General features: G+C 41.2%; 3 protein-coding genes across 3 annotated transcripts in view; 1 reads left to right on the top strand and 2 right to left on the bottom strand.

The window, feature by feature from the left end:
* Window positions 1-3,530, top strand: part of tox (thymocyte selection-associated high mobility group box) — a 54,773-nt gene extending 51,243 nt beyond the window's left edge. Inside the window, exons 11-12 of the mRNA XM_030115212.1 lie at window positions 824-987; window positions 2,055-3,530. Of these exons, the coding sequence (XP_029971072.1) occupies window positions 824-987; window positions 2,055-2,088 (198 nt within the window). The 3' untranslated portion in view covers window positions 2,089-3,530. The remainder of the gene's footprint in view (window positions 1-823; window positions 988-2,054) is intronic.
* Window positions 3,531-15,961: 12,431 nt separating this feature from the next.
* On the bottom strand, window positions 15,962-20,674 carry LOC115405445 (quinone oxidoreductase-like). Its single transcript, XM_030115022.1, has 8 exons — window positions 20,519-20,674; window positions 19,499-19,651; window positions 19,227-19,390; window positions 17,608-17,659; window positions 17,310-17,459; window positions 17,133-17,234; window positions 16,750-16,845; window positions 15,962-16,379 (listed from the first exon to the last, which is right to left on the bottom strand). Exons 1-8 carry the CDS (start codon window positions 20,624-20,626, stop codon window positions 16,218-16,220), a joined length of 987 nt encoding a protein of 328 aa, XP_029970882.1. The 5' UTR covers window positions 20,627-20,674; the 3' UTR covers window positions 15,962-16,217.
* A 1,904-nt stretch (window positions 20,675-22,578) lies between these two features.
* Window positions 22,579-26,739, bottom strand: LOC115405311 (quinone oxidoreductase-like). Its single transcript, XM_030114849.1, has 8 exons — window positions 26,612-26,739; window positions 25,597-25,749; window positions 25,325-25,488; window positions 24,245-24,296; window positions 23,854-24,003; window positions 23,670-23,771; window positions 23,454-23,549; window positions 22,579-23,276 (listed from the first exon to the last, which is right to left on the bottom strand). Exons 1-8 carry the CDS (start codon window positions 26,717-26,719, stop codon window positions 23,112-23,114), a joined length of 990 nt encoding a protein of 329 aa, XP_029970709.1. The 5' UTR covers window positions 26,720-26,739; the 3' UTR covers window positions 22,579-23,111.
* Window positions 26,740-27,252: the final 513 nt, after the last annotated feature.

Raw genomic sequence — 27,252 nt, 5'->3', positions numbered from 1 at the left:
AATTCAGAAAAAAACTTTTTCAGTTTCTCCTTCTAACAAGATACTGTGCTGGTTGTTGCATTACAATGCATGGCAATTACAGTGAGCAAACTGTCTTTTACCCAGACATGTCATCTTTTCATGTCCTAGTTTTAATACATTAATTAGAATGTTCTGTTTTCATTGCTTTTAATGGCAAATAAATCATGTATTTAAATTTACTGCCTTTGTACAGAATATTATAATTCTTTATTGCAGTTGATGCAAACTGAGTAAAGTTTGAGAATCGATGTGAGGTCATATTTTGTAAATTAAAATACTGCCTCTCTTAGAATGAAGCTTAAAAGATATAATGTTCAGGCAAGCTCTGCAATTAAATTTCAGGATTTTTTTTCACTGAATGCATTTGTTGCTGCCTGTCTTCACAATTATTTCAAAAAGAGAACAAAGAGCGTTGGTTTTGAAGTGTCTTAACAGTTTTCAGGGGCTTTCTGCTGCAGCTAATTGAGTTTACCTGCTGATAAGCAGGTCAAATCAACAGTCCAGACGACAGTAATTAGCTTTCAGGTTTTTTTTCTTCGTGAATATTAGCATCTATATATCTCCTTCAGTTGATGCAGTATCTTCACCTCATGTCTCTCACTCTGCTGTGTTAACTGCTGATTTTCACGTCAAACCTCTTAACTCATGGGTTTTCATGTTTATGTGTAGAGGAATAAAATCAATATCTAGATCCACGTATATTGTTAGTACTGTCACAGGTTTTTGGTTCTTAGAAACACTCTTAATGTATCTTATAACCTAATTTCTCCTTTTTAAAGTGAATGTGTGTTTTTGCTTGCAGGGCTACCCGGCCTCCCTTCAGTCTGACTACCAGCCAATCGGAGGAGGCATGTTGAATAACGGCGCAGTGATGTCATCATCGGTGGACTACCACCAGCTGGGGCGACACACGCCGAACCACCACCACCCCTCTCTGGACTGGAGCACTGATTACCATGGCAACGGGTGGGTATTGACACAGAGTACAAAAACAGGTTGTTAATGTGTTTACTATTCTGTGGCATGGGTTTTGGCGGGTCTACTTTTCATAACCATGATTCCTGTTTATTATATCTCATGTAAAAACCGATTATACCCCGTTGTGCCCATACACTTATGATTTCTGTGCTACCCTGGAACTACTGAAGTATGACCTTCTAATCACAAAGATTCATCAATGTGTCAAACATCAGAAATGCCACCAGTAATAACACCAGTGTATTATGCATTTTTGAACATATTTGATAAAAGAACATAGAGTTCAAATAAATTTTAAAGGGGAAAACTGAGCCTGAAAACAATTCAGGCAAAAGAAAAAGGAACCACAATTTTTCCACTTGACTAAAACAACTCAAAAACCATTTGTTGATTAATGGACTGAGTTATTCTGTGTTTCATCACTGACACCATGAGGAGGTTATGCTTAATAGATTAAGTTTTAATGTGATATCAATGAAGGAGCTTCCATGCACTGTGCATTTATGCTCTTCAAATTGATAATGTCGGTAGCTCAAATAGCTGTAAGTGCGACTGATCACATTTCGCAAAAATTGTTTTTTGAAATAATTGTAAAAAATAAACAGTGGATTGACTGACTAATCATCTCATCCCTGGAGGATATATTTCAAAAGTCAGAAGCACAAAAAAACTTTTCTACTTCTGGAGTGTTATTGGTGGGAAGTGGTTGTAGGTGGTACCCGGTTATAGCTGCTGTAAACTCAGGGAAAGCTACAGCACATTGTTTTTTGGGAATTCAAATCCCAACATTCTAAAGTAATAACATCTTCTACTTACTGTTACCAGGATAGTCACCAACATTAGAACAGAGCGAGTGTTCAGTGTAAACGTCAGAATTAGGACAGAGCTTAAACTAGAAATGTTCTAGACCAGAGAAAACCAGACAAAAAAAAAAACCCATGTACGAACAGGGAGAACATGCAAACTCCACAAAGAAACTACAAATATTCTGGCTTGTGAGGAGAGCGTGCCATCACTGCCCCACCTCATGAGTTCCTCCTTTCTGCCTCCCCCAGCCTTCAGAGAGACAAACCTCTGTATCTGAGCTAATCTCAGGACAACCTGACACCAAATGTATGCTGAGCCCTTCCACTGCCACGCCGGAGACCCTCCACCCCCGTCTCTCCATCAGCCCCGGCCCGCCGGTCCGACCTTCAGCCCAGCGAGAGAGACATCGACTGCCACCCACAGAATGGACTCACGCTGGACTCAGAGACCACCTGAGTCCGAGACAAACTCCAGTTCAGCACCTAAAGGTCCCAGCAGTAGAATTAGGAAACATATAGCGTATTGTTGCCATTTCCTTGAGGTACATCAGTGTTTTAAGACCTGACAAGAGTGTCTGTAATCATCTTTCTGACAAACCATTGACTGCTCAGTTTTAAGTGGAAGTCGTGTGGAGGAGAGATGGGCTGGCCTTGTGCTACGAGCCCTGCCGATCGGTGCGTGTATATACTCCCGCCCTCGTCTAATTTCATGTCTGCTCTGAAATTTCATATCTTCTTTCTCATTTTGTAAGGATGGTGTTCACCATCAGTTCACAAAGCTCTGAAGAGTGTATGTAAATTGCTGTAACATAATTGTTTGAGTTCTGAATTTATGAAATTGATTTTTTTTTTTGTTCCCTCCTTATTTTTGACGTCATAGTTGCTGTTTCTTTGTGCAACCGAAGCCAAAACGACAGGGCACAGAAAAACAAAGGGTTAATAACCAAATACCCGTCACATTGTTTCCCCCCTCGGTCTTTAATTACAAGAACATAAGGATTGGATTTGATGCAGTATGTACTGAAGTCTCGCACACAGTCCGCTGAGACGGGAAACGTATGGTGAGCACAGCGATAATGACTGAAATCACGCCGCTTTCTTCAGCTAGAGACGTACACGACAAAGATCTGGCACGGCACCTGAAGCTGTTTTGTTGCCGCCTGTTTAACCAGGCACCCGGTGTGAATAATTGTGTACCATTAAGGAACTTTCATTGTTCTCTTTAACAAACCCAATGTATTTTAGTCCTCGAAATAATGAAATGTCAAATTGTTCGTTGGAGAAAAAGAAACAAAAGTAGTCCTTTGTATGATGACGGCTCCTCCTCCTTGGCATATGTCTGTTGATAATATTGATTTGGATCCAAACTGTGTGCGAGTGTGTGAAGTGTTAATGAGGAAGCGGAGTGGTTGATTGGGTTGCATGGTCTCTTTTGTCATCTCTATTTCTCTGTGCACAGAGGCTATTTAAGAAACTATAACTGTTGCTGGGTTGGCTGTGTTTTAATGTTGTTGTTTTTTTTTTTATTATTATTATTAAATCAAATCAAGTTTTCTTTTAGTGTTAATGATAATAAGAGACATATCTCTCTCACTCTGTATCTCTTTGTATTAATGTGTTTTTTGGCAGATGAAAGGACTCTGAACAGCAACCACGAAGATTTTCTTATTTTTAGATTCTAATGTGTTTGAGAATAAAGTCAGCGCTGCATTGATGTGCAGTGATTACTCCAAATCCTGCCTCTTTCATGTTGTTTATTTCCGAACAACTTGTGACAGCTGCTGTAATTAGCTGCACATCATAATGTACACCTTTACCACCGCTGTGACACAGTACACCTGACGCCTGTCTTTCACCCTTTGCATGTATGCAAAGTAGTTAGCAAGTGCAAATTAAAAGGCTTTGAAGTCAAGAAAATATGTATTTTTAACCTTCGCTGGATTTAATAGGATATATTAATTCAGCCGGCTTTATCTTTTGAAGTCACATAACACATCAGGCCCATTCGGCTGGAGATGAAAATGTTGGTCACTATTATAATTACTGCAAATGTAAAAATGTCATTATCGACAACAGTCGTTCTCAACCCTGGCCTGATGTTGTCAAAGTGAGAGTTTACAGATCATAATACAATGCCTTCTAGAATCAAGACCTGGGAAAAAAAAAAAAAAACTCTGCACATTGCTTTGATTTTGAAGGCTCCTGATTCCAATTCACTGGAATATTTTGTCTTATCAGAGACTGAACACCAGGTCTGCATACAAGTAAAAAATGTGAAACTTCATTTTGCAGCATCGAGCATAACTGTAAAACATTGAATGTGAAGTAATGGTGTCAAGATTACAGTTGAACTGTGACGACTGAAGATGCTGAGAATAAAATCCAAACACCATTTACAGAATAAATTTGAAAAATGTCAAGCTATTGGGAATAGATATAAAATATTGAACAAGTCTCTGAATATTGTTCTTGAAATGTTGCACAAAATCCCACTCTTGAATCAAAAAGGGGGTCATTTAACCTAAGAAAGCGTTTTCTGAATTATATCTCATGGCCAAAGTCACATCCCGATAATTGCTAATATCTCTTTGTGGGTTTGAAGTGTAAATAGATATTCGGTATGATGATAACATTCAGCCTATCATTATCTTTGGACGATCGAGGTAAAGTTCCTGTCCACCACTGCTGTCCATGGTTTTAACTCAGCGGAGCTCCTGCTCCTCATGATGAGCACAATGATTAATAATCAATTCAGCTCCATCTGCGCCCGATGTCGAGCGACAGGAGACTTTTGCTCAGGTTGGCGCTCCCTTCATTCTCTATACATTTTCAGTAGAAACGAAACAAGCCCTTAATGCCTGTGAGGGTGCGTCACAGCCTCACCACACAAAAACCACCAGATTTCACACAGATGCACACAGACAAAGTTTCATTAGTGCTAACAATGCAAAGTGTCAGAGGTGGCGAGCTGCAGTTATGGCACTGCAGCCCAGTTTTAGTGCTATTCTCAATTTCTCACTTGTTCACGTTGCTCATATTTTTTAACCACAATGATGTTTTCCATCAAGGCGATCCCCGTCCTGCTTGTTCTTAGTGCTGAAACCACCTGATGCTGTTTATCTGGCCTCAGATTATGAAGAGTTTATGCTTCTTTGCTTTGTACATTTGACATTTTGCTGTTTTAGAAGAAGATACCAAATGTCAAAAATAGGGCAGATTCTGTTCCGTCAGTCTTTCTTCAATTCATTAATCTTTTTTTGTAAAATAATGAGTTCACACTGCTCACAAAGCTGCCTAACTGTGTTAAGCAGATTAGGTATTTTTTTTTTCCTTGCTGTAATTACATTCTGTGTCCAAAGTGCCATTTCAGTTTCATCCCAGTCATACATCAAAAACAAGGTTGCAGTGAGGAGCAGGCTCCCTCATTTTCTGTCAGCAGGTACACACTGCCCCCTGAAGATCACTGAGAAAACTGCAGCCAAGCCTTGCTTGGATAGCATGGACGTGCACTATAATACCAAAAGTATTCGCTCACCTGCTTTCACACACATATGAACTCAGATCTCAAATTATAGGATTTAATATAATGTGGGTTCATCCTTTCCAGCTATAACTACTTTCATCTCTTTTGGGAAGGCTCATGAAGGTGTTCATTGGAATGTTGGACAGTTTTTTTTTCAGAAGGGCATTTCTAAGGTCAGATTGTTCCGCTGACAAGCGCCAAATCCAGACTCGTCCATCAGACTGCCAGATGGAGAAGTGTGATTGGTCACTCCTGAGAACACGTCTCCACTGTTCTAAAGTCCAGTGGCTGTGTGGTTTTGCATCCAGCGCTTTGCATTGTGCTTGCTGACGTCAGGCTTGGATGCTGCCGCTCGACCATGGAAACCCTCCATGTGGCTCTCTGCACTCTGCTCCGGAGCTCATCTGAAGATCTCATGAAGTTTGGAGGTCTTGACCCAACAGGAAGTTGGTGAAATTTCACGACTGGACTGATTGCACAGGTGGGATCCTGTCACTGCACCACACTGGAGAGCCAGTCTCTTTTTCATGATCAAACTCTTTAAAGTGCAAGCAAATAATTTGCATTGCTTTTCCTCTTACCACAAATCATCTTTTCTCTGAGAATCAACAAGTAATCATTTATTTCTAAAAAGTAAATAAAGCAACAACAAACAGTTAGGTCTGATTCAAGGCTCTCTGATCACAGTGACTCCTCCGTAGACAACACTCAGAGATCAGGAGTGTGACGAATGAAACCCAACACACTGCAAACAATCATCCTGGTGCCAAAACGGAGACCCAATCCAGCAGTGACACACCAAAACCTCACGGGTCTGCTACAGTGTGCACTGTCTAGAGTCATTGCTGTTTCAGTTCATTTGATGTTCAGATCATTGAAAGATTCTTTGTCCTCTTAATTAAGATGTTTGATGAAGTTATTTTAACGTCAAGCACTCGTCTATGACCATACTTTAAGTCAAGTACTTTACCAATTCAAGAGAAATGATTCTGTCAATTCAATTAAAAAAACATTAATTTGTTTACCAAACAATTCATAAGATGTAAGTCCATTGTAGGTGTAGAGTATGAGAATAAAATGATCACAACTGGAAGTGCTTGGGTTATTTTTAGATCGAGGGTTATGGAAAGCAGTAATTCATCAGTTTCACAGCACTTTACAGGTAGAAATTTACCGCATATTGTATCATGGAATGTTTTCTTTTGTTGTATCATATCAGTCGATAACCTGTGTCAAAAAAAAAAGGAAGAACTTTTCAGTCTTTGAGTACTTTATAAAAATAAAACATCAGTTATATAACACAGTAAGAATGTACAAATATCAATTAATTCATCCATTTAATCAAATCTACAAAAGCCAAACAAAAGTTGTGATGTGAGTCTGTGAGTCACTAGCGTATTTTCCTTTCCAGTGCAGTGGGAGCGCGACTTGACGTCTTCTCTGGAAGCACCAGCCTCAGTTTTCTCCTGGGGGAGGAGCCCCCCTCCTCTGACAGGTACTCCTGCTGCAGCAGAGCAGCTCCTGCAGAGGACCCGCTCTGTGCAGGAGCTCCTGCCGCCTGCAGGCCGTCTCTGGATCCAACCTCTGACGCGCTGACCGTGGAGACACCTGGAATGTTCCCCGCGTCCGTCTGGCTGTTGTTGTTGGAGATATTCTCCACGGTTTCCGCTGGCTCAAGATTCAGAGGGGTCACCTCACTCATGCGATCCTGACCCTGGTCGGTAAGGCTGTCGCTGATCGGTTTAGATTCACCGGGTAGCTGATGCACCTCTTCTCTGATGGGAGGAGCCGATCCCTGCCCTGGATCAGCCTTCGGTCTGGTGACAACAGGAGAGCTATCAGGAGGAAACTGGCTCTGTGAGCTGGACTGAACGGAAACTGTGTTTGCTGCTAAATTCAGAGGAAGTCCTGCAGTTTGGGAGGCCTGAGGAGGAGCTGCTGCTTGCAAAGGATTGGCGTACACAGCGCTAGAGAGGAGGGGGGTAAAAGATGCTGCCCCCACCACAGCCTGTCTGCTGAGGCCGTCTGGGATTCCACCTGGAGCCATGTTGGGCCCAGTGACTGCTAAACCCGTACTGGGTAGCAGCACGCCGGGCGCTGAAGTGATGCTGCCGAGCTGGAAGTTTCCTCCTTGAAGAGAAAGGCTACTGCCAGTGGAGCCAAGAAGGGAGAGGTTGGTGGTACGATTCCTGTCAGCAGAAAGGAGTGAGAAGGGATGCTGTGAAGGAAGCTGTGGTCCAGTCAGAGCGACTCCAGCTGCTTGGGACTGAAGCTCCTGAGCAGAGACAGCAGCAGAGGCTGTGTCGTCAGCAGGCTGACCGTTTTCTGGTTGTATCTTGTCTGTCTTGCTTCCTTCTGTACTTTCTTGAACTCCTTGCTCACCTTTGGAGATATTTCTTCTCTTAGACAAAGCTTTGCTCTTTTGTTGTTCCTCGTCTCTTTGCTCTTCTTCATTTTCCTCCACGCCATCCTCAGTCGATCTTTCAGATTCCTTTGCTTTATCGCTGCCGCGTTCTGATTTCTTTCCTGTTCTTTCCTTTTCTTCTGTTTCTTTAACAGCTCGTCTCTTTTCTTTTCTTTTTTTGGGGCTGCTTTTCTCTGTGCTGCCTTGCTCACTTTTCTTTTTTGGATGGACTTTGCCTTTTCGAAGTGGATTTAAATTGAGTTTACCCTTCAGCAGCCCACTGGACTGGACTTTGTGTCTCTTTTCTTTAGTTTTGTCCTTGTTCCTGTGGATCGATGCTTCTCTCTTTTGCCTCTCCTCATCCTGGCCGCTTGCCTGCTCTTTTATTCGCAGACTCTCCAAATCAAATGTTACATTTCTTGTCTCTCTTCTCAAGTCTGTGTTCTTCACCATGTCAGAGTGGCGCTGACCATTCCTTGCTCTGCCATCCAGCCTGTGCTGAGGATTAAAGCCATCAAAATGAGCAGCGTCTCTCGGGCCACTGTGAAATCTGGCTGGCCTCAGGTGCTGGTCCGGGGGTCTGTATGTTCTGTGACAGCTCTCACAGTGCACTGTCTCAAGCCCTCTGCTTTTTGCATTGACATCTGGTCTTTGATTGTCTACGTCTCTGCCTGACTTATGAGGCGACACGTCCCTGTGTGGAAGAGAGAAAGAGTTCGTGTTGGTTTGTGCAGTAAAGACCCCCTGCTGAGGCCCCGCCCTCCTCCTCTCCTCCTCCATCATCATCTTCATCCTCCTCCTCTCGCTGGCCTCTTCTGCGTCCATCCCTCCATTCATCCTTCTCGTGGCGTTCGACCGTGGCCCATCGTTGCTGCAGTTTGCACACCGAAAATACCCGCTGTTGTCTTCAGGCCTTGGCCTGAACTGAAGGACGCCATAGTCATCCGTCCTCGCGTCTATTGTCAGCCCTTCCTTGTTCCACGGCTGTTTGCCGTCGTCTTGAAAGAAAACGTCCCTCCTTCGCACGCTGCCGCTGACGTGGTTGACTTGGTGGTTTGCCACGATCCCGCTCGCTTCCACCTCCTCCTTGAGTCTTTGGCTTTCTTTGATTTTCTTTTTTTGATGCACTTTATAGCAGATGAGGACCGCCAGCAGGGTCAGCAAAATGCCACCTGAAGCACAACAAGTCAAGTTTTAATGGATGTTCTTTGTTCAATTGCATTTTATAACTAAATAAAGAAACTAAAGTATCTCAGATATGCTGCAATCTGTCTTCAGAGGTTCAAACGGTGGAGGCCACTCATTGGTGTTGCCCTAACATCAACGTTTGAAGCCTAAGCACAAGAAAACTGGCCTGAAAAACACATTACATCAACTGAAGCTTCGATTTTTTAAAAGAGACCTCTCTCATGGGTGAACTTCTTTGCCAAATCAAACCTGCTCAGCAACCTCATTTGTTTCCAAAGCTGCCCTCTTTACTTAAAAACAGCTTAAAATCAACAAAACTCAGAGTTGGGCCAAGAGATCAGTGAAGCAGCAGTAAAAGCTATTGATCTACCTTATAATATTGACAAAGTGTCATTAGTATCATGAGGGTGATTTGGTGAAAACATGTAGGCTGGATTCTGCAAAACACCATCAAAGGACAATGTGATTTTAATATATTTTTTTTGCAGCAAAGAACAGCATAACTCTAAGATTGCATTTGTATTTCCTTAAAAATTATAACTTGTTACAGTTTTGGAAGAAGATATTGCATGAAAGGTACATTTTTTTCAAAATGTATTCCTACTTCTTCGCACTACAACAAACCAAAACATTATCCGTTGTCCAAAAATTCAAATGAGGCTGTATGTGGTCCCTGCACTAACTTTAATAGAACGAGTTGGAAGCTTTCGAACATGCCTGATGCGCAAACACATATCATCAACACTTCGTTCTCACCCATAAAACAGATGACTCCAGTGATGGCCACGTCTCGAGCGTACAGCTGAGGAGTCACGCTGCCTCTCGTCTCGATCTGCACCGTGATGTTCTGGTTGGACGGGACGCAGTTGGCCTCGGTCAGCTCCAGCACAGTGGTTACAGCCGGGTTGTCTGCACTCACACACACCATCCTGCGGCCATTATACAGCGTCTGGAAGAAGCAGGGAAGAAACTATGCTCAAGTAAACTCATCCCAATCTGAGAGGTTACAAGATAGAATTAAGATTGTTTTAAATGAGGCATAATTAAGTCATTGGTTCCCGCACCTTGTCAGGATGTTGAATGAAGGCGGACAGGAAGGCTGCCAGCTCCAGCAGCTGGCAGGAGCAGTTCCAGGAGTTCAGATCCAGGTTTAGGTTTGTTAGCCAGTTCAGGTAGGAAAAAGCGTCAGCAGGAGCAGAACTCAGACGGTTTCTAGAAAGATCCAGAGTCTTCAGGCTCACCAACCCACGGAAACTGAGACCACGAGAGGGCATTATAGTGTTATAGACAAAACGGTCTGTGAGTTGACAGGAAAAATCAAAAAGTGGCCAATTTTCAAAAGGTAACCTTTTTCTGTCCAGATGATCGATCAGATTGTCTGATAGATCCAGACTCTCCAGATCCCTGAGGTCATTCAGAAGGAAGGACTCGGAGTCCAAACTGGTGAGCAGGTTTCCTTCCAGCTTCAGGCTCCGCAGAGCTGTGGTGCCCGTTAACCAGCCGCCCTCCGTCTATACAGTGATATGGAAACTGGGGCCTGAGTGGACTTCAGAGAGAACTAAGCAGGCTTTCTCTATTTTTTTTTTCAATAAATACAGAAACTAATAATGAATAAGACTGTAGGAACTCTGTACAACTAAGCACAGAGTGACTTTTATTACTGAAATATCTGAACCAAGCAATTCTCAACCAAATAAAACAATATTTAAAAAACTCACAGTGATCTCATTGAGACTCATTTCAAGCTGCAGATATACACACCATACTGATGAGGTTATGGCCCAGGGAGAGGACTTCTAGCTGGGTCAGGTTGGTCAGAGCTCCGCCTCGTAGAGCCTGACTGGTTAACAGGTTGTGGTCCAGCAGTAACGTGTGGAGGAACAGCAGGTGTCTGAAGGCTTCTCTGTTGAGCTCGGAGATGTGATTATGACTCAAACCTAGGAAAACAACACCACCAACAACAACATATATAACAGACCCACGCTGGGTCCATTTTAACATGACATCTTGACAATAAATAAATATTAAAAAAAAAAAAAAAAACTCAAAGGAAAGTGAAAATACAGTGGTGTGCATGTTCTGTGTCTCAGGATGTGTTTCGGACCGATGACTGTGATGTTGCTGAGGTCGGACAGTGATGCAGGCTGGACTGTGGAGATGGAGCCGTCGGTGAGCAGCAGAGCCTGGGTGGAGTCTGGAGCATCTGCTCATACAAACACACCGCACCAGAACCACAGAGGGAATTCAGCATCAAAATTATAACTATTTTACTTTTTGCCGTTTTTAAATGTCTCACAAAGTTTGTGTCATAATGTTATTTTTTCACTACTGCAGTCCAGCAGCGTTACACTAACATCTCCATTATGAACCAATGATTGTAGAGAGATTACAACGTCTTACCTATGATGTGAGCCAGTCTTTGACAGATGATGGCATCCTCTGAGCAGACCGCACATGAAGCAGGGCATGATGGGAAAGAAGACACATGCTGGACTTTGTTGACTGTCAGCAGCAACATCAACAAAATATCTGGAAGCAAAAGCACAAAACCTTTTTATTGTCGACCTCTGACAGATTGAGGTCTGTTTCCTTCATCTTCCCCACCTATGAACTGAAAGTGTTGTGAATAAGTTTAAGCATTAGAAAATTAGTACCTGGACTATTAGCATAATTTGGAAGCACATTTAAAAGTAAGACAGAAGTCATTATTTCCTTTTTAGTGCTAGCAAACAGTGATGATAGTGATATTTATGATACTCACAGGTCATGTTGTGTTACTGTGGGAGCAACATTGTGATGAGACAGCATCTCTTCGACGGGGCTGTAACCTGATATAACTTCGTTATTGTCGCCATCGTCACCTGTTTGGTCTGTAAAACACACAGTTTAATCTCTGTCAAAATTTTATAGCCTCATAACATTTCTCATCAAAAAGGCAGTTTCGTTCCTGCATCAGCCTTATTGATTAATAAACACAAAGAAAACATTTAAAAAGTCCTGATTTCCTTAAGACCTTAATGTATACAAAGTGCATATAGTGAGTATGTAATATTATATACAGTATATCCATATATTCAGCATGATTTATTCTAACTAAATAAAACAAGTTATCCAGGTTTTTGAGTTTTGGATTAAAATGTATCTGAAGTTTATCAGTGGTGTGTCAGTTGCTAAGCAGATAAACAGTGAAGAATGTGTGTGTGTGTGTGTGTGTGTGTGTGTGTGTGTGTGTGTGTTCTCGTATTTCTATCCTTGTTGGGGCCAAATGTCCCCACAAGGATAGCAAAACGTGAAACGACGTGCCTTGTGGGGACCTTTTTCCGGTCCTAAGTAGGAGAAACAGTGTTTTCTTGACCATGTTGTTGTTACTGAAAAAAGTAAAAGTGCAAAAACATTTCTTTAGGGTTAGGCTTTGTTGTGGTGTGGGTTAGGGTTAGGGTAAGGGTCAGGGTTAGGGGCTAGACATGAATGGGAGTCAATGGACGGTCCCCACAAGGATAGAAATACAAGACTGAGCGTGTGTGTGTGTGTGTGTGTGTGTGTGTGTGAGCGTTCTTGTATTTCTATCCTTGTTGGGGCCAAATGTCCCCACAAGGATAGCAAAACGTGAAACGACGTGCCTTGTGGGGACCTTTTTCCGGTCCTAAGTAGGAGAAACAGTGTTTTCTTGACCATGTTGTTGTTACTGAAAAAAGTAAAAGTGCAAAAACATTTCTTTAGGGTTAGGCTTTGTTGTGGTGTGGGTTAGGGTTAGGGTAAGGGTCAGGGTTAGGGGCTAGACATGAATGGGAGTCAATGGACGGTCCCCACAAGGATAGAAATACAAGACTGAGCGTGTGTGTGTGTGTGTGTGTGTGATAGCTAAGGGGGAGGTGGAGATTGTCCCTGGAGGATGCTGACTGATGGATGACAGCCAGACATTGTGGCAGAACGAGGCCTATCGAGTTTCAGCCGAAGCTCTTTTGCTAATGGACTTTCTGTCTTCTGGTGAGCGTGAGTCACCGCTCAACATCCACAAAGCAGAGCAGCTCCACATAGCAACTGAACAGCTTCAAAAAGTTTCACAAACAGCTCCACTGACCAACATTCACTGTGTCCTGCAAACTTATAAAATGAAATGAGCGTCAATGTAGCTTTATGTTACAATACAGCTCTGCTACAGTTGTTACACCCTGAAAAATGAATGGTAAAAAACAACCCAAATTGGTTTATTTTTTAACCCAACAGTCATTGAGTCAAATCAATGTTAGTCCAGGTCGATTGTACCATATTATTGGGTTGAATATTGTGCTCATTTTTAACCCAACTGTTGCATCAAATTAATTTCAGCCCTGGGTCAGTTTTATCATATATACTGGTTGAATGTGCCCAAATTCTGGGTCAAATTAACTACAATTCTGTGTTAATTCAACTAAACACATTGGTTCATAGATAAATTAAATTAATATACATATCTTATAAACAGCTGATTTTCAAACCCTTTTAAAATTCAATCACTACTTAGCAATGCAATATGTTTTTTTTGCAGTCCATCAATTTTTCAATGGGGGCAAGCTCCATCAATCTTGAGAGAGATCATGGACAAGCCAGGGCGTAGTTTTTAATGGAGGAACTGATATGCCCAGTCAACAGATCCCAGGTGCTGCAATGCAAGGACCAACCACCTTCGGGGCTCCACTCCAGATTTTTCTGTACAGGAGTCTCCCTCAGCCTTTGTCATTCCCATGATAACCACAAGGCAGTGGAGCTGGGGGTTACCATATGCAGATGGGGAAGACAGGAGTCGAACCAACAACCTCCCAATTGTAAGGCGACGGCACTCCCCACTAAACCACAACCGCCCGACAGCTGGCAATCATTATACATAGTGTACCTAGCGAACTACACGCGTTAGCTAGCTATTTCGTTAATGGAGGGCGCTCGCTCGAGCAAATTTTTCTGTGGATGACATTACATGATGACATGACGCCGCACAGTCATGTGAATTAGATATGTAATGTAAATAAGCACAACCCTGTACTGCATCAGAGAGCCAGAGGAACACTTCTGTTCTTCTGTGTTGCAGAGAGAGAAGACGGAAGTGACACACGGACCGTTGACAACCCAACAGTGGTCAAAACAGCCCATGTGCTGAGTTTAAAAATCTATGTTGGATCTGATGGACTGTAACCCAACACATGAGTTGCAACAAAAACTCCAAAAGGATTATAATAGCCCAAATTGGGTTACGGATTTCATAACCCAGTGATTGGGTTAATAAAATAACCCAACATTTTTTAGTGTGTAAAGATTAAACTTTTCTGTGTGACATTTGCATGTTATACCTGTGCCTTTCTCGTGTTTTCTTTGGATATTTTTAATAATTGCTGGGATCCAACCAGGTAATGAAGAGCAGAGCTCCTCTTTCACTAGTTAGAGAGTTTTATTACTGTTGTTACACTTATGCTTTGGCCCAAAGATTTTTTAAATGTTTTATTTAGGTTTTTATCCTCTAAATTGTGTTTCCACAAAAAAAAAAAATTAATTTGTAGATGATTAGGGTTAATAACTTATCAGTTGACATTGGAGATTGGTGATTATAACTCTTCTATCTGTGATGAGTCTGTTCAGGGATTGCTCTGCTTTTTTCCTAACTGACTAGATTTAACTGCTGTGCTCACATCACCACTCATCTTGATAAAACATGTCTTGTAACACACTGATTTATAAAACTGGTCGTCATGAGACCTTACACACAGACAATCTGTTGCTTTGTCTTAAGTGTGACTGTCACTGGAATCCCTTTGTTTGGCTCTGTTTCAGTCATTCTCCAAATCTCTCCTTTGTCAGTCAGTATTTGAGTCTCATTATTGAGGGGAAAAAACTCGATCAGTTCTTTGAGACACTTTTTCTCAAGGTGACCTTAATCCTTTTTTTGCATCTCTTTGTGCATGGTTTGTGTCTTTTGAGTTTGGAGTAATTTTTCATTTTCAGAATGAATCTGCACTTCATTGTCTTACTTCAGCAGCTTCGAGTCTTTTGTTGATTTGAATATAGTTTTTTTGTTGTCATTTACAACAAAAACTAGACCATGTCTCTTTTCTCAACTTCAAAGACTGATCAGAATTAACATAATTGACAAAATAACAGTCAGGAAATTTTAAAATATTTCTACTTCAAAAATACGGCACTTAATTATGCTTTGTTCTGTACAGCATTAAGTTAAATCAATGAATTGCACAGACCTGGAGGCAGATTTTCTTGTCAACAATGCATCAATAATCTGCTCTCATTGAGCTAATCAGTGGTACTTTCACCGAAGCACCAGAGCAGCATAACCAATGGGTGTCTTTGGCTTGTCAGTTTTTTTGCATTTTATGAAATACTTTTGAAATGATTTTTCTCTTTGTCTGATTGGAAAACAATTCTAATTCTGTGCATCTGAAATATTCTGCTGACTCAGAAGTACAGTAGAGTGAACGACCAATATCCTCATTATTACTACTGGACCCCAACAGCTTTCCAAGCAGCCAGTTACTGCTACTAAAAGATGAAAGGTTACCCTTATACAGATGGAGTTACACTGTCCAATCAGCTTTTGCTTTGGTTCATTTTTTTTAAGGATAACTCGACTGAAGCAAGCAAAGGATTGGTTGAAGAGTTCATGTCATAATCCGACAATCATTTCAAAACATTTAACAGTCCTTACCTGTTGAGCAGAGCCCAGAGATCTGCCCCTCCTGATGACATGCCCCTGTCCTCTCACATACTCCTTCATAAACATGGGTTTGAATGCAGAGTGCTCGATGCAGATCTGAACCTTGAACAGTTGGTTACTGGTTGCTACAGAGCCGTGGCGCGTGTGGCGTGTATAAGAGCGGCTGTCTTAGGTTACCTGGCTGTGTCTGGAGCATGCTCAGTTGCTGGGGCCGTCACCTGAGAGGCACGGACGTCACGTCTGACTCAGTTTCCTCAAAAACAGGCCTTTATGTTTCTCTTTAGCACTAATTTTCATTCCTTGAATGTAATTTTGTCCAATTCGACCACCACGGAAAGCATCAATGTTATTTATTCTTTATTCATGTGATATTAACTTTCTGAAATACTTTTTTTTAATACACCAAAGTTATTACATGGTATGTGTACACATAAGTAGCAGTCTTATGATCAAAAAACAAACTTCATGGGCTATGATCAGTCTAATCATATAATCGTTTTGCGGAGTGCAACACTTCATTCAAAGTACGCAATTGAACATCTTTGAAGGGTGGAATGACCTCTGAACCAAAGTGGGCGACCTTTGACCTGTGACATGTCATCACATGGTCAGGATGACTTTCCCAGTAGCTCCAGGGGATTCAATGAGGTCGTGGTGGGCCTGCGCCGCCTTTTCCAGCGGATACTTAGAGCCGATGACAGGACGCAACCAACCAGCTTCCATGCCCCTGAAGAACAGAGCTGCGCTCTCCTTCATCTCCTCCTGTGAGAGGAGCAGAGAGGGGAGAAGAGTCATGATGGTTCAAATGTTTGACATGCTGTTTTAACTAAGTTGCATGGTTGAAAAACGTTGGCATTATGCTGAAATTTTTTTTTTGAAGCGCACTCATATAGGCTTATTTCCAAAGAACAATTTATGGACAACTTTTTTTTTTCGCTGTACTTCTTCGCTACAGTTGTTCTTTTAAAGTACAGGGGAAGTGAAATGGATTTGCAAGGGTTCCTCTGAGACTGAGAAGACAGAGAAGGTTTCATGTTTTTTTATAATCTAAGAAGATAAGGTGTACTCCTGTTAAGGTTAAGGTTGTGGCTCCTAAGTGTGTACATGTTTTAGTGATGTTATTTCACTGTACCGGCGTAGCGTAGAAAATGACCACTCCTATGATGCTGCACTCTTTGATCATGGTGTCCACGGGGGTGATCTCCACAGGTCCTCTGGCACCGATGACCTGAATAATAAATGCAAGCCAGAGCCACAGGAGAAATGTTTGTGGATACAGACGTTATATCTCTTTCATTTCAAGTGTTTTAATTTCACTGAAAAAAGAAAATAGTTGGACTAATTCTATTAAATTGCTTCAATTGGCAACGCCTAAATAAATCAACTTGATTATGTTTTGTGTATTTGTAACTTGTGACTTAATTTGAAAGAACTTAATTTGCTTATGTGTTACCAATTGAAGCAATTCAGTCTTTCCCAACATTTTCTTTTCTCAGTGCAGACTGCAGTACTCACGATGATGCGCCCGCCCCTCGCCACCAGCTGGATGTCTGTATTCAAATTGACATTGGACAGCATCTCCACTATCACATCCACACCTTTGCCCCCAGTGGCTTCCTGAAGGACACAAACACATGAAGTCAGTTCAGTTTGAAGTGTTTTCCCTGCATGTTCTTCCCTGTGAGTGAATACCGTGATTTTGTCAGTGTATCCCTTGTCTCTGTGGTTAAAAGCCAGGTGAGCTCCATTTTTGAGGATGAGCTTCATCCCGTCCGGAGTCCCTGCAGTCCCCAAAACTGTGAGGCCCATAGCTCGGGCCAGCTGGCATGTGGCCACGCCCACCTAATGGAAGAAGAAAATACTTGATTTTAGAGTAAATTATACTTTTTTTTATTGCATCAATGTTAGTTGATGAATGTTGTAGTTATTTGACATTTTTAGCAACAAAACTTTGTCTCTAATGTCTATAATTGAAGAAAATATGATTCACCCCTCCACTAGCTCCATGGATGAGGACAGTCTCCCCAGGTTTGGCATGGGCTCTGCAAAACACAACAGTGTGTGATGAAAAAAAAAACCCGATGGACATCAGGTTCATGATTGGGAGGCAGGCTTGTTTACTGATTTGATTTTTTTCCTTTTTTATTTTTTTAATTATTTTTTTTTGGGGGGGGGGGTTACCAATTCGATTTAGATTATGATTCTTCCATTCTGACGATTTTACGATTTTTTTGTGTTTATTTTATAGTTGGCTTTAACACCAGATCAGGTGAACAAGTTTAAAGATGATGTCTACAGACTATATCAGGAGGTATATTTTCCCTCAAAGTGCACATCACATCTGAGTCCATTTTTTTTTACTCTAATTTTGACTGAGTATAAAAGACGCAAAACTTTATAGCATAAAAATATGCAGTTTTCTTAAAATCCAGCCATTGCATCTTCATGTCTCCCTAAAATACAATCCATACTAGTATATTTTATACTGCAAAAACAATAGAACACAAAAAAAAAAACACTGTCATAAACAAAAGTGGCTTATTGTTAAACCAGTATATCTAAAAGGTGACTTGAAGTTACTTTCATAAAAAAAAGTGAATTAGCTGTACATAACTAGTAAAACTATGCGGATACTACTACTACCACTGATACTACTATGCGAATAATAAAGAATACTAAAGTGAACTTCAAAGTCTTTTTAAAGAGTTTACAAATGACTTTACACATGTTCAGCACTGATTTTCCCTTCAAAAACAAAAAAATCCAAAATGTGTCCAAACTTTGGATTCAAGAAATGACAGCTGGGTTTTTTCGCCGAACATTTCTTTAAATTGTGTTCATTCTGGCGTTCTGCCAGATGGAGAAGGGAAAACATTTCGCCCTCTGCTGGACAAATGTGGGAATGACAGAAGAAAAATAGCTATGGAGTTTAATTATGGAGTCATTCTTTGAAACTAAAAAAATGATACATTACATCGATGTTTTTCCTCTTGGACTGTCTCGGGTAATTTTGGGATGTGACTACATGGCCACCAGGGGGCAGTGTGTCCTTTTAACCAAAAAAGACTCATCTCCAGCATGATTGAGATATCTTAATAATTAAATAGTACATATTCATATCTATCTATCATAAATAGGCTTCAGTAATAGTATCATTATCTTAATTAATTTATGTGCTATGATTAAAATGAAGGAGTAAACTGTAATTCAGTTGGAAGCAGAGCTGTTGCAGAGTTAAGTAGGACAAATTTTAAAATCTTTAACAACTTTAACACACTCTAATCCAATAAATAAATTACCTGTCCTGGCATAAAGGTGATTAATCAATTCATAAAAAATATTGTAAGTTATCAGTAGTATAGTTTGGTTACTCCCAAACTGGAGTCAGTGCCAATCTGAAATCTAACTTGTAACAATGACTCGGCTTTTTTTGGTGAGGCGGTTTTTCAGAAATTCTCCAACAGCTCAAACAAAGCAAACAAAGTAATTTATCTTCAACAGGTATTACTAATCAGGAAACTGGAAACTGAAGCAACCAAAATGTATAATCCTTTAATCCACCCACTCCCATTTCAAGACATTGCTCTGGACTGTTGTAGCTGCTCTTACTTGTGAACCAGAGCTCTGTAGGCGGTGAAGTATGGGATCCCTATGGCCGCTCCCTGAGAGAAGTCTAAAGCATCGTGCAGCTTGTGAACGTTGGCCTCTGGTGCCACAGTGAACTCTGCATAAGCTCCAGACTCTGTGGCTGTGGTGAATACACGATCACCTGCCTGAAAACATTGAACCATGAATATATACACCAGAGATCATCCTGTTCCACAGAAAATACAAATAATTGAAAGGTTCTCGTGCGTTCAGGCCATCATGTCAATTCAGACCTTTACTGCAGTGACTCCCTCTCCAACAGCTTCCACCACTCCGGCAGCATCAGTGCCCAGGACGAAGGGCAGGGAGCGCTTCTCTCCGAACGTCCCAGCCCGGATGTACGTTTCCACAGGGTTCACGCCACAGGCGTGGACACGGATCAGAACCTGCAGCAGAAAGTCCAGAGAGGATGAGAAAACTGCAGCTGAAGGAAGACCTCTCAGAGAAGAGTCCATGAACAGACACAAAAGAACAGTTTTGAGGAGAAATATTCCAATAAAAATAATATACCACAATACTTAAGATTAACCTCATTTAAAAAGTAAACACATAAAAAAGTATTAAACTTTAAACAAAACAGAAAGCAGTGGCACACTTTGATTACTGTAAAAAAAAAAAAATCATAAAGGCTTTAGTTCAGTCATAAAAGCTTTTACGTAATTATGGGCTTGTACATAAAAGACAAAGGGTGCATGTGCCAGGTGCAATTACAATGAAACGAACATAAAACTACGTGACTTGCATGTTTTCCTGAATGATAAGAATCAGAGATTGTAGTTTTGACTGATATCAATATAAACATCCCAATATGGCATCGTGTAGTAATGACACTGATCTGTTTTCACAAACATTTGAAAATTTTTTTGTGCAAACATGAATTTTTTTATATGTACAAAAACATTTTTAGTGTTCTTGACTTTACGGTGAATTAATATTAACACATGACCAAAAATACCACTGTCTAGTAAGACATTGGCACTTCATTACTGTACTTGAGTACATTTTTGAGTTGTCTGTATTTTAGTTATCCTTTAAAGATTTTGACTGTTCACCTTCAAATATGTTGGCTCAGTCGTGAAACTTGTGTTTTATCACAATATAAAGTGACAGGTTGAATGCATAATAGTGCTTTGCAGAAGAATTACAGCTTCAGATCCATGCACTGTCTCTCAAAATGATTTCCACAAAAGCACAAAGTAAGAAAGCAATAAAGAAAGATAAGTCCTTGCTGCCCTGCAGTCATGCCTCCTCACCTGCTTGGGGCCGGGCTGAGGGACGCTCACGTCCTTGCTCAGTTTGATGACAGACGGAGCTCCGTAATCAGTCACTCTGGCGGCTCTCATCTTCTTCTTACCCGGCATGTCTGCTTTCTGCTTCTCCACTTCTCAAAGACTGTTCAGCTCTGCTCGACTTTTATAGACAAACCCAACCCTCTTCTTCTAGTGTGAGTTTATAGCACCTCCTTACAACAAACACGCCTGGATAGCTGCATATCATGAAATCAACAGCCATGTGAGGTCAAACAGCAAGCATTTTGATCATAGACTGGCTCATGCTTTGAGATGGAATGAATGACAGAGCATATTTGAAATCAAAGTTTGAAAAAAAGTTACATCTGGAGCAAACAGATGAGGAGTCACCCTGTCTCATGTCAGTCTGCACCGTCATGTTCTGATTGGACACATCTGGCCTCAGTCAGGTCCAGTGCAGTCGTTACAGCCGGAGTGTCTGCACTCACACACAAGCACAGTTACATTTCATTAAACTCCTGTCTTATACAGCTTCAACACCTAATTAATCCTGAACTAACTCAGTCCTGACGATAGCATCATGAAATACGCTCTGTTGTCAATCCTTTTAGTGTCAGCCTTTTTCTACAGGATTTCATTATCATTGTTTTGACCTATGAAACATGTGATTTTATCTTTTTAAAAATGTTGTCATCACATCTCTCTCTGCGGTGCCGATGTCCCTCGTCCATCATTTTGAGTGACATAATCAAACACAAAAGATTCTCAAAAAATGCACTGTCATCATGACTCGTTTTTCAACTGGCTTTTTTTCCTAACCGTTTTCAAATTCTTTTTTTCAAACTGTGGATGGTGTAGTCTAATAACACAGAAATTCATACACACAACATAAGACATAAAAGCTTAAATACCATTTTAGGGTTTTTCTATTTTGGATACTCATCATGAGTACATGAAAGTTTGTCCACCTTTCTGAAGCGTATCAGTGATCTGTCAGCTGTGATTTGCTATCATCAGATAAGCAGTCATAAAATAGTCAATACATCTTGCAAGCTTAACCTGTGTCTCTCTTCTGGTATGTGCTCTCTTTCTTTCTCCTGTACTCCTTTACAAAGTGAGTCTTTTCTATTCCACAAATGTGGAACTACTGGGTTATCTGTAAAAGTGAAAGTGCATGCACATTATTGTGTAAAAAAAACCAACAAAAAAAAAAAAAACAATGTTGCTTTAAAAATGATACATTCAACTCCTCCACCAAGAAAGTTCTTAACGACATTATCATATAAATTGCATAGCTCCTCATTTGCATATCTAGGTCAAATTAGATGATGACGTCATCTAAAAACTGATACATTGTTGCCAACTGCTCAGTCATAAAAGTTCTGAATGACAATCATCTAGTTAGCAAAGCTGCTCATTTGCATATCTGGGTCAAATTGAGCTTTACCGTCACAATGGGAGTAACTGCGTTAAAATAAACAGCGTTCCTGTTTTTAGCAAGAAGTTATCCAACTAATGACTTTTTCCAGCGTCGTTACCGTTACTGAGAGTGACATAAGGCACGGGTCTGTTATTAAAATTCACCGCTTTCAACTTGGTTTCCCTCCTCCGGAGTCCAGCTGAGCCGACGGAGCATGAAGTTTGTGGACATAAAGAAGGAACCCTATTGGTGCAAAGTGTGTCATGTGACATGACAGACATATCGTCATAGAGCGGCCCGGGTCATTCAAAGGCACGTTTTAAATGGAAGTACAGACATCTATTGACATATATCTATTATGTTTTCTTATTCTTTCCATAAATATGCAGAAATGCTATCTGCAGCTACATATAAAATTTGATTAGTGTCTTGTGCTACCTCACAACATTTGAGTAATTTAGATTAATGTGGTGTTTGTAGTTTATTCTGTCAAGTGTCCATTTATTTCATTAATCATATATTCATTCATTTATCCACATCCATCCATCTTCTAAAGCCGCTTCATCTAATTGAACACGCACCTTAAAGTTCCATAAACAGGGGATCCAAATTCTTTGACATATCTAAACACGTTTTTTGAAAGTGACACAATAGCTATTTTGCCTGGTAATTAGTTACTTTTAAAATATTGTAACTTAGCTAGTTAGTAACTTAGTAATACGATGAAAAACAGTTTAGCAGCTCTAGTTTTCTATAGGGGTAAACACATTTAAGACCATAACATTGGCTGAGATTCCTCACAGGAAGCAGACAGCTCATCTGGAAACCTTTGGGCAGAGCCATTCCTCTTTTCTTCATTTTCTCAAATAAAATTGCCATGTGTGTGCATAAGCAGCAATTTCCTCAAATATCTTATTATCAAAAAACAGACAACAAATATGACAAAGATAAATGCTGGAAGAATATATTTAAATTCATATTGTGATATTCAGGGTGAAAGTTTTAAAAATTTCATTTGATTTCATTTCATTACACAGTGGAAGACTCCACAAACCAAGGCGAAGGATTAAATCACTCTGAAGTTTCATTTCTGTCATCAATTTAACCACAATTTCACATCTTTGAAGGGTGGAGTGACTCCTGAACCACCGCAGGTGACCTTCGACGTGTGGCACTTTAACACATGGTCAGGACCATTTTCCCAGCAGCCCCGGGGGATTCAATGATGTCGTGGTGCGCCTGCGCCGCCTTTTCCAGCGGATACTTGGGACCAACGACAGGACGTAACCAACCAGCTTCCATGCCCTTGAAGAACAGCGCTGCACTCTCCTTCTTCTCCTCCTGTGAGAGGAGCAGAGAGGGGAAAGAAAAAAAAAAGATGTGTGATTCATTTGAATTGAAAGCTTCCTGTAAACATGGTTGATCTTTATTGGACCTGAACTGAGCTTTCAGGTGTTTAATGACACCATCACATATGTATGATCATTATAAGTGCGTATAGGTGTTTCTTCACTGTACCGGTGTCGCGCAGAAAAGCGCCACTCCGATGATGCTGCTCTCTTTGGCCATGGTGTCTCTGGGGTTGATCTCAATGGGGCCCCTGGAACCAACAATCTGAAGAATAAAAGCAAAGCAGAACCACAAGAGAAGAGTTTTCGATCGTTCTTTGTGGAGTGTTTATTTACACTTTGCTTTCTTGCAAGATAGGTCAGTACTACAGACCGCAGTACTGACCGTGATGCGTCCTCCCTGGGCCACCATCTGGAGATCTTTGCTCAAATTGACATTGGACAGCATCTCCACTATCACATCCACACCTTTACCCTTAGTGGCTTCCTAAAAGACACAAAAAAACTCAGCTCATTTTGAAAAGTCTTTTTTTTTTTTTCCCTGCTTGTGCTTCCCTGTGAGAGAATACCATGATTTTGTCGGTGTATCCATCTTCTCTGTGGTTAAAAGCCAGGTGAGCTCCATTTTTGAGGATGAGTTCCATCCCGGCTGGAGTCCCTGCAGTCCCCAAGACTGTGAGATTCAAAGCCCTGGCCAGCTGGCACGCGGCCACTCCCACCTAATGGAGAAAGCACTTGATTTTGGAGCACAGTATTTTAAATTTATTGTCTCAATGTTAGTCAATCATGGGAAATTGTAGCCTTGTGTAGGCAGGTGTGCAGGAATTTACCAAGAATGACAACCCAGTTCCATCTTATTATCAATTAGTCGTAATTCTTTCTTAATTTGATTTGATATTTTGCAACAAAAAACTGTGGAACTTTGTCCTTAACATCTATAAGAAAGAAAATTAGTCTCACCCCTCCACTAGCTCCATGGATGAGGACAGTCTCCCCAGCTTTCGCATGGGCTCTGCAAAACGTGACATGTAAAAACATGTTTCACATGGCCATCAGGTTCAAAACCAGTCCAAAAAAGGAATGATGTTTAAGTTGGCATTCGAGTTTTTCTTTTTTAAGTTTCATTTGGCCTTGTTGTGGTTGCTACATGGTCTTGTAGCACCATTCCCAGGTGGAGGAGTTAAGTTTCTAGGGGTCTTATTAAGGAGTGATGGTAGGAAGGATGGTGAGGTCGGCCACAGAGCCAGACATTTGGCTGCAGTGAAGCTGTCACTGCAGTCACTCTATGGTCAAGAACTTTGGGTCATGACTGAAAGAATGAGATCGACGATACAAGTGGGTACAAGTTATCATTTTCTCTGCAGGGCAGCGGGTATCACTCTTCCTGGTGCAGTGAGATTTCAGCTATTCGGGAGAGACTCCAAGTCCATCAGCTACTCCTCCACATTCAGAGCATCCGGTTGAGGATGAGGATGCTTCCTGATCACCTCTCAGTAGAGAGTTACCTGGCACGTTCGACTCTGGCCTGCTGGATAGATTATATCTCAGGCTTGGTCTGGGAGCAGCTTGGAGTCTCTCCAGAAGAGCTGAAGAAGTTCCAGGGGACACAGATGCAACAGCTTTCAAAGCAATCACACTTATTAAAATCCTTTTTGATGACTTACACGTTAAAACTTACAGTACCTGCCCTCATATAAAGTTCATTAATAACTCTGTATATCCAAAGTTTTTCTCAGTGATATAGCTTGGCTACTGTCAAGTTCAAATTGAGAACTTTGTTCAGTGCCAATCTAAAATGTGACTTATAGCAATGACTAAGCTTTTTATGGAGCCATTCATTCGTAAATTCTCCTGCTCAGAGTTCAAATAAGTCACACAAAGCAATCTCTCCCTTATCAGGTACTCACTAATCACTAAAAACAACTGTTTAGAAAATAAAAGCAACCAAAGTCTACAAATCCTTTAATCCACAGCTCTAAATAATGCCTACATTTCAATACTTTTCAGGAAATCGCTCTTGACTGCTGTAGCTGCTCTTACTTTTGAACCAGAGCTCTGTAGGCGGTGAAGTATGGGATCCCTATGGCCGCTCCCTGAGAGAAGTCTAAAGCATCGTGCAGCTTGTGAACGTTGTCTTCTGCGGCGACAGTGTACTCTGCATAAGCTCCAGACTCTGTGGCTGTGGTGAATACACGATCACCTGCCTGAAAAGATTGAACTATGAATATATACACCAGAGATCATCCTGTTCCACAGCTAATACAACTGTTTGAAAAGTTCTGGTGCGTTCAGGCTATCATGTCAATGATGACCTTTACTGCAGTGACTCCCTCTCCAACAGCTTCCACCACTCCAGCAGCATCAGTGCCCAGGATGAAAGGCAGGGGGGGCTTTCGTGCATACGTCCCAGCCCGGATGTACGTTTCCACAGGGTTCACTCCACAGGCGTGGACACGGATCAGAACCTGCAGCAGAAAGTCCAGAGAGGATGAGAAAACCACAGCTGAAGGAAAACCTCTCAGAAACGAGCCCATAAAGAGGCACAAACAGCATAATGGGTAATTTTAGATTAAGCTAATTCCAGTAATCAATAATCAATAGGACCTATGAGAATGTACCCAAAATATAAGGCATCTACATGCTCTGATAACTGATTCAACCCAAGTATCTCCGCACTTGTTTGATTCTTTCTTTCTTTGAATAAACTTTGTCACAAGAATAATACAAAAAATATTTCATAATGGCTTCAACTGACAGTTGTAAGCACTTTCAGATAATTTATTGGCAAGGGGTATATGTGCCAAGTGCAGTTACAATGGTACAAACAACATAAAATGACACGACTTACATATTTTTCTTTCAACGCTCTTTTTGTTGAACTTTTAAATGTCACAAATAAACAGAAACAATGACATCTTTCTCTCCAGCAGTCACTCCCTTACATGGTGTTCTGCACTGTTAACATTGTGTAGTTTCTGCACAGCTCTTCTGCCAATAATAATATGCATAAAATATCAGAGCAGATATGGAGAAGTTGCACCAGCTCACCATATGTGTCCGATGTAGTGTCAATGCCCTATTGGAGCTGGTTTGGATTTGGGGAGCTGTGCTCAATGTCCCACTGTCAAGTGGAGAAGGGATCACGTGCAGGTATGTTTGGAAATTTTGGGGTTTAATCTGTAAATATCTGAAAATGTATAATAATCAGTGATTTAATGCATGCACCGTGTCTCTCACAGTGACTTGCACAAAAACAGATGGACTTTGCCCTGTCATCTGGAAGTGTCAGAAAGAGAAGTCCCTGCAGGACGTGCAGACCCGACTCACCTGCCTGCTGCCGGGCTGAGGGACGCTCACATCCGCGCTCAGCTTGAGGACAGACGGAGCTCCGTGCTCAGTCACTCTGACGGCTCTCATCACTCTGCTGGCCGACATGTCCGCACGACCCGACGCTCCTCACAGATCACGCACCTCCAGGAGAGTCCGAGCACGACTTCCTAATTTAATAGACAAACCCCCAAACCTCTTCTTCTCGGTATTATCAGCACTTTGTATCCAACTTCCGTCGCTTTAGCGCCCTCCTCAATCCAAACCAGGACATGTCTACAAAAATTTTTTTGGAGTTGTCACTCATGTCTGTTCATATTGAATTAAATTGTTGAATTTTGGTAGCTTTCGCTTCTTTTGAAGATGTACCAATATTGAATGAAACATTGTAGAAGTAGGCAGAGAGTTTAGGATAGCCTAAAAACATCCCAATTCCATAATAGTCACTGGATGTTTTGTTCCAGTCTGAATCATCAGGTTCCACTCCAGTATTAAGACAGCAGACTTATGATTAAGGCTGAGAAAAGTGAAAGATGATCGTTTGGATTATATTTCTGAATTTATGTAAGATGTTCTAAAACACTGATGATTACCTCTTTGATTCCAGGCACTTTAAGGGTCCTGCGAAGTAGATCCCACTA

Source organism: Salarias fasciatus, chromosome 18 (assembly GCF_902148845.1).
Source record: "Salarias fasciatus chromosome 18, fSalaFa1.1, whole genome shotgun sequence".
NCBI lineage: Eukaryota > Metazoa > Chordata > Actinopteri > Blenniiformes > Blenniidae > Salarias > Salarias fasciatus.
The sequence above is the reverse complement of the archived record's forward strand: the minus strand, read 5'-3'. Positions and strand labels throughout refer to the sequence as shown.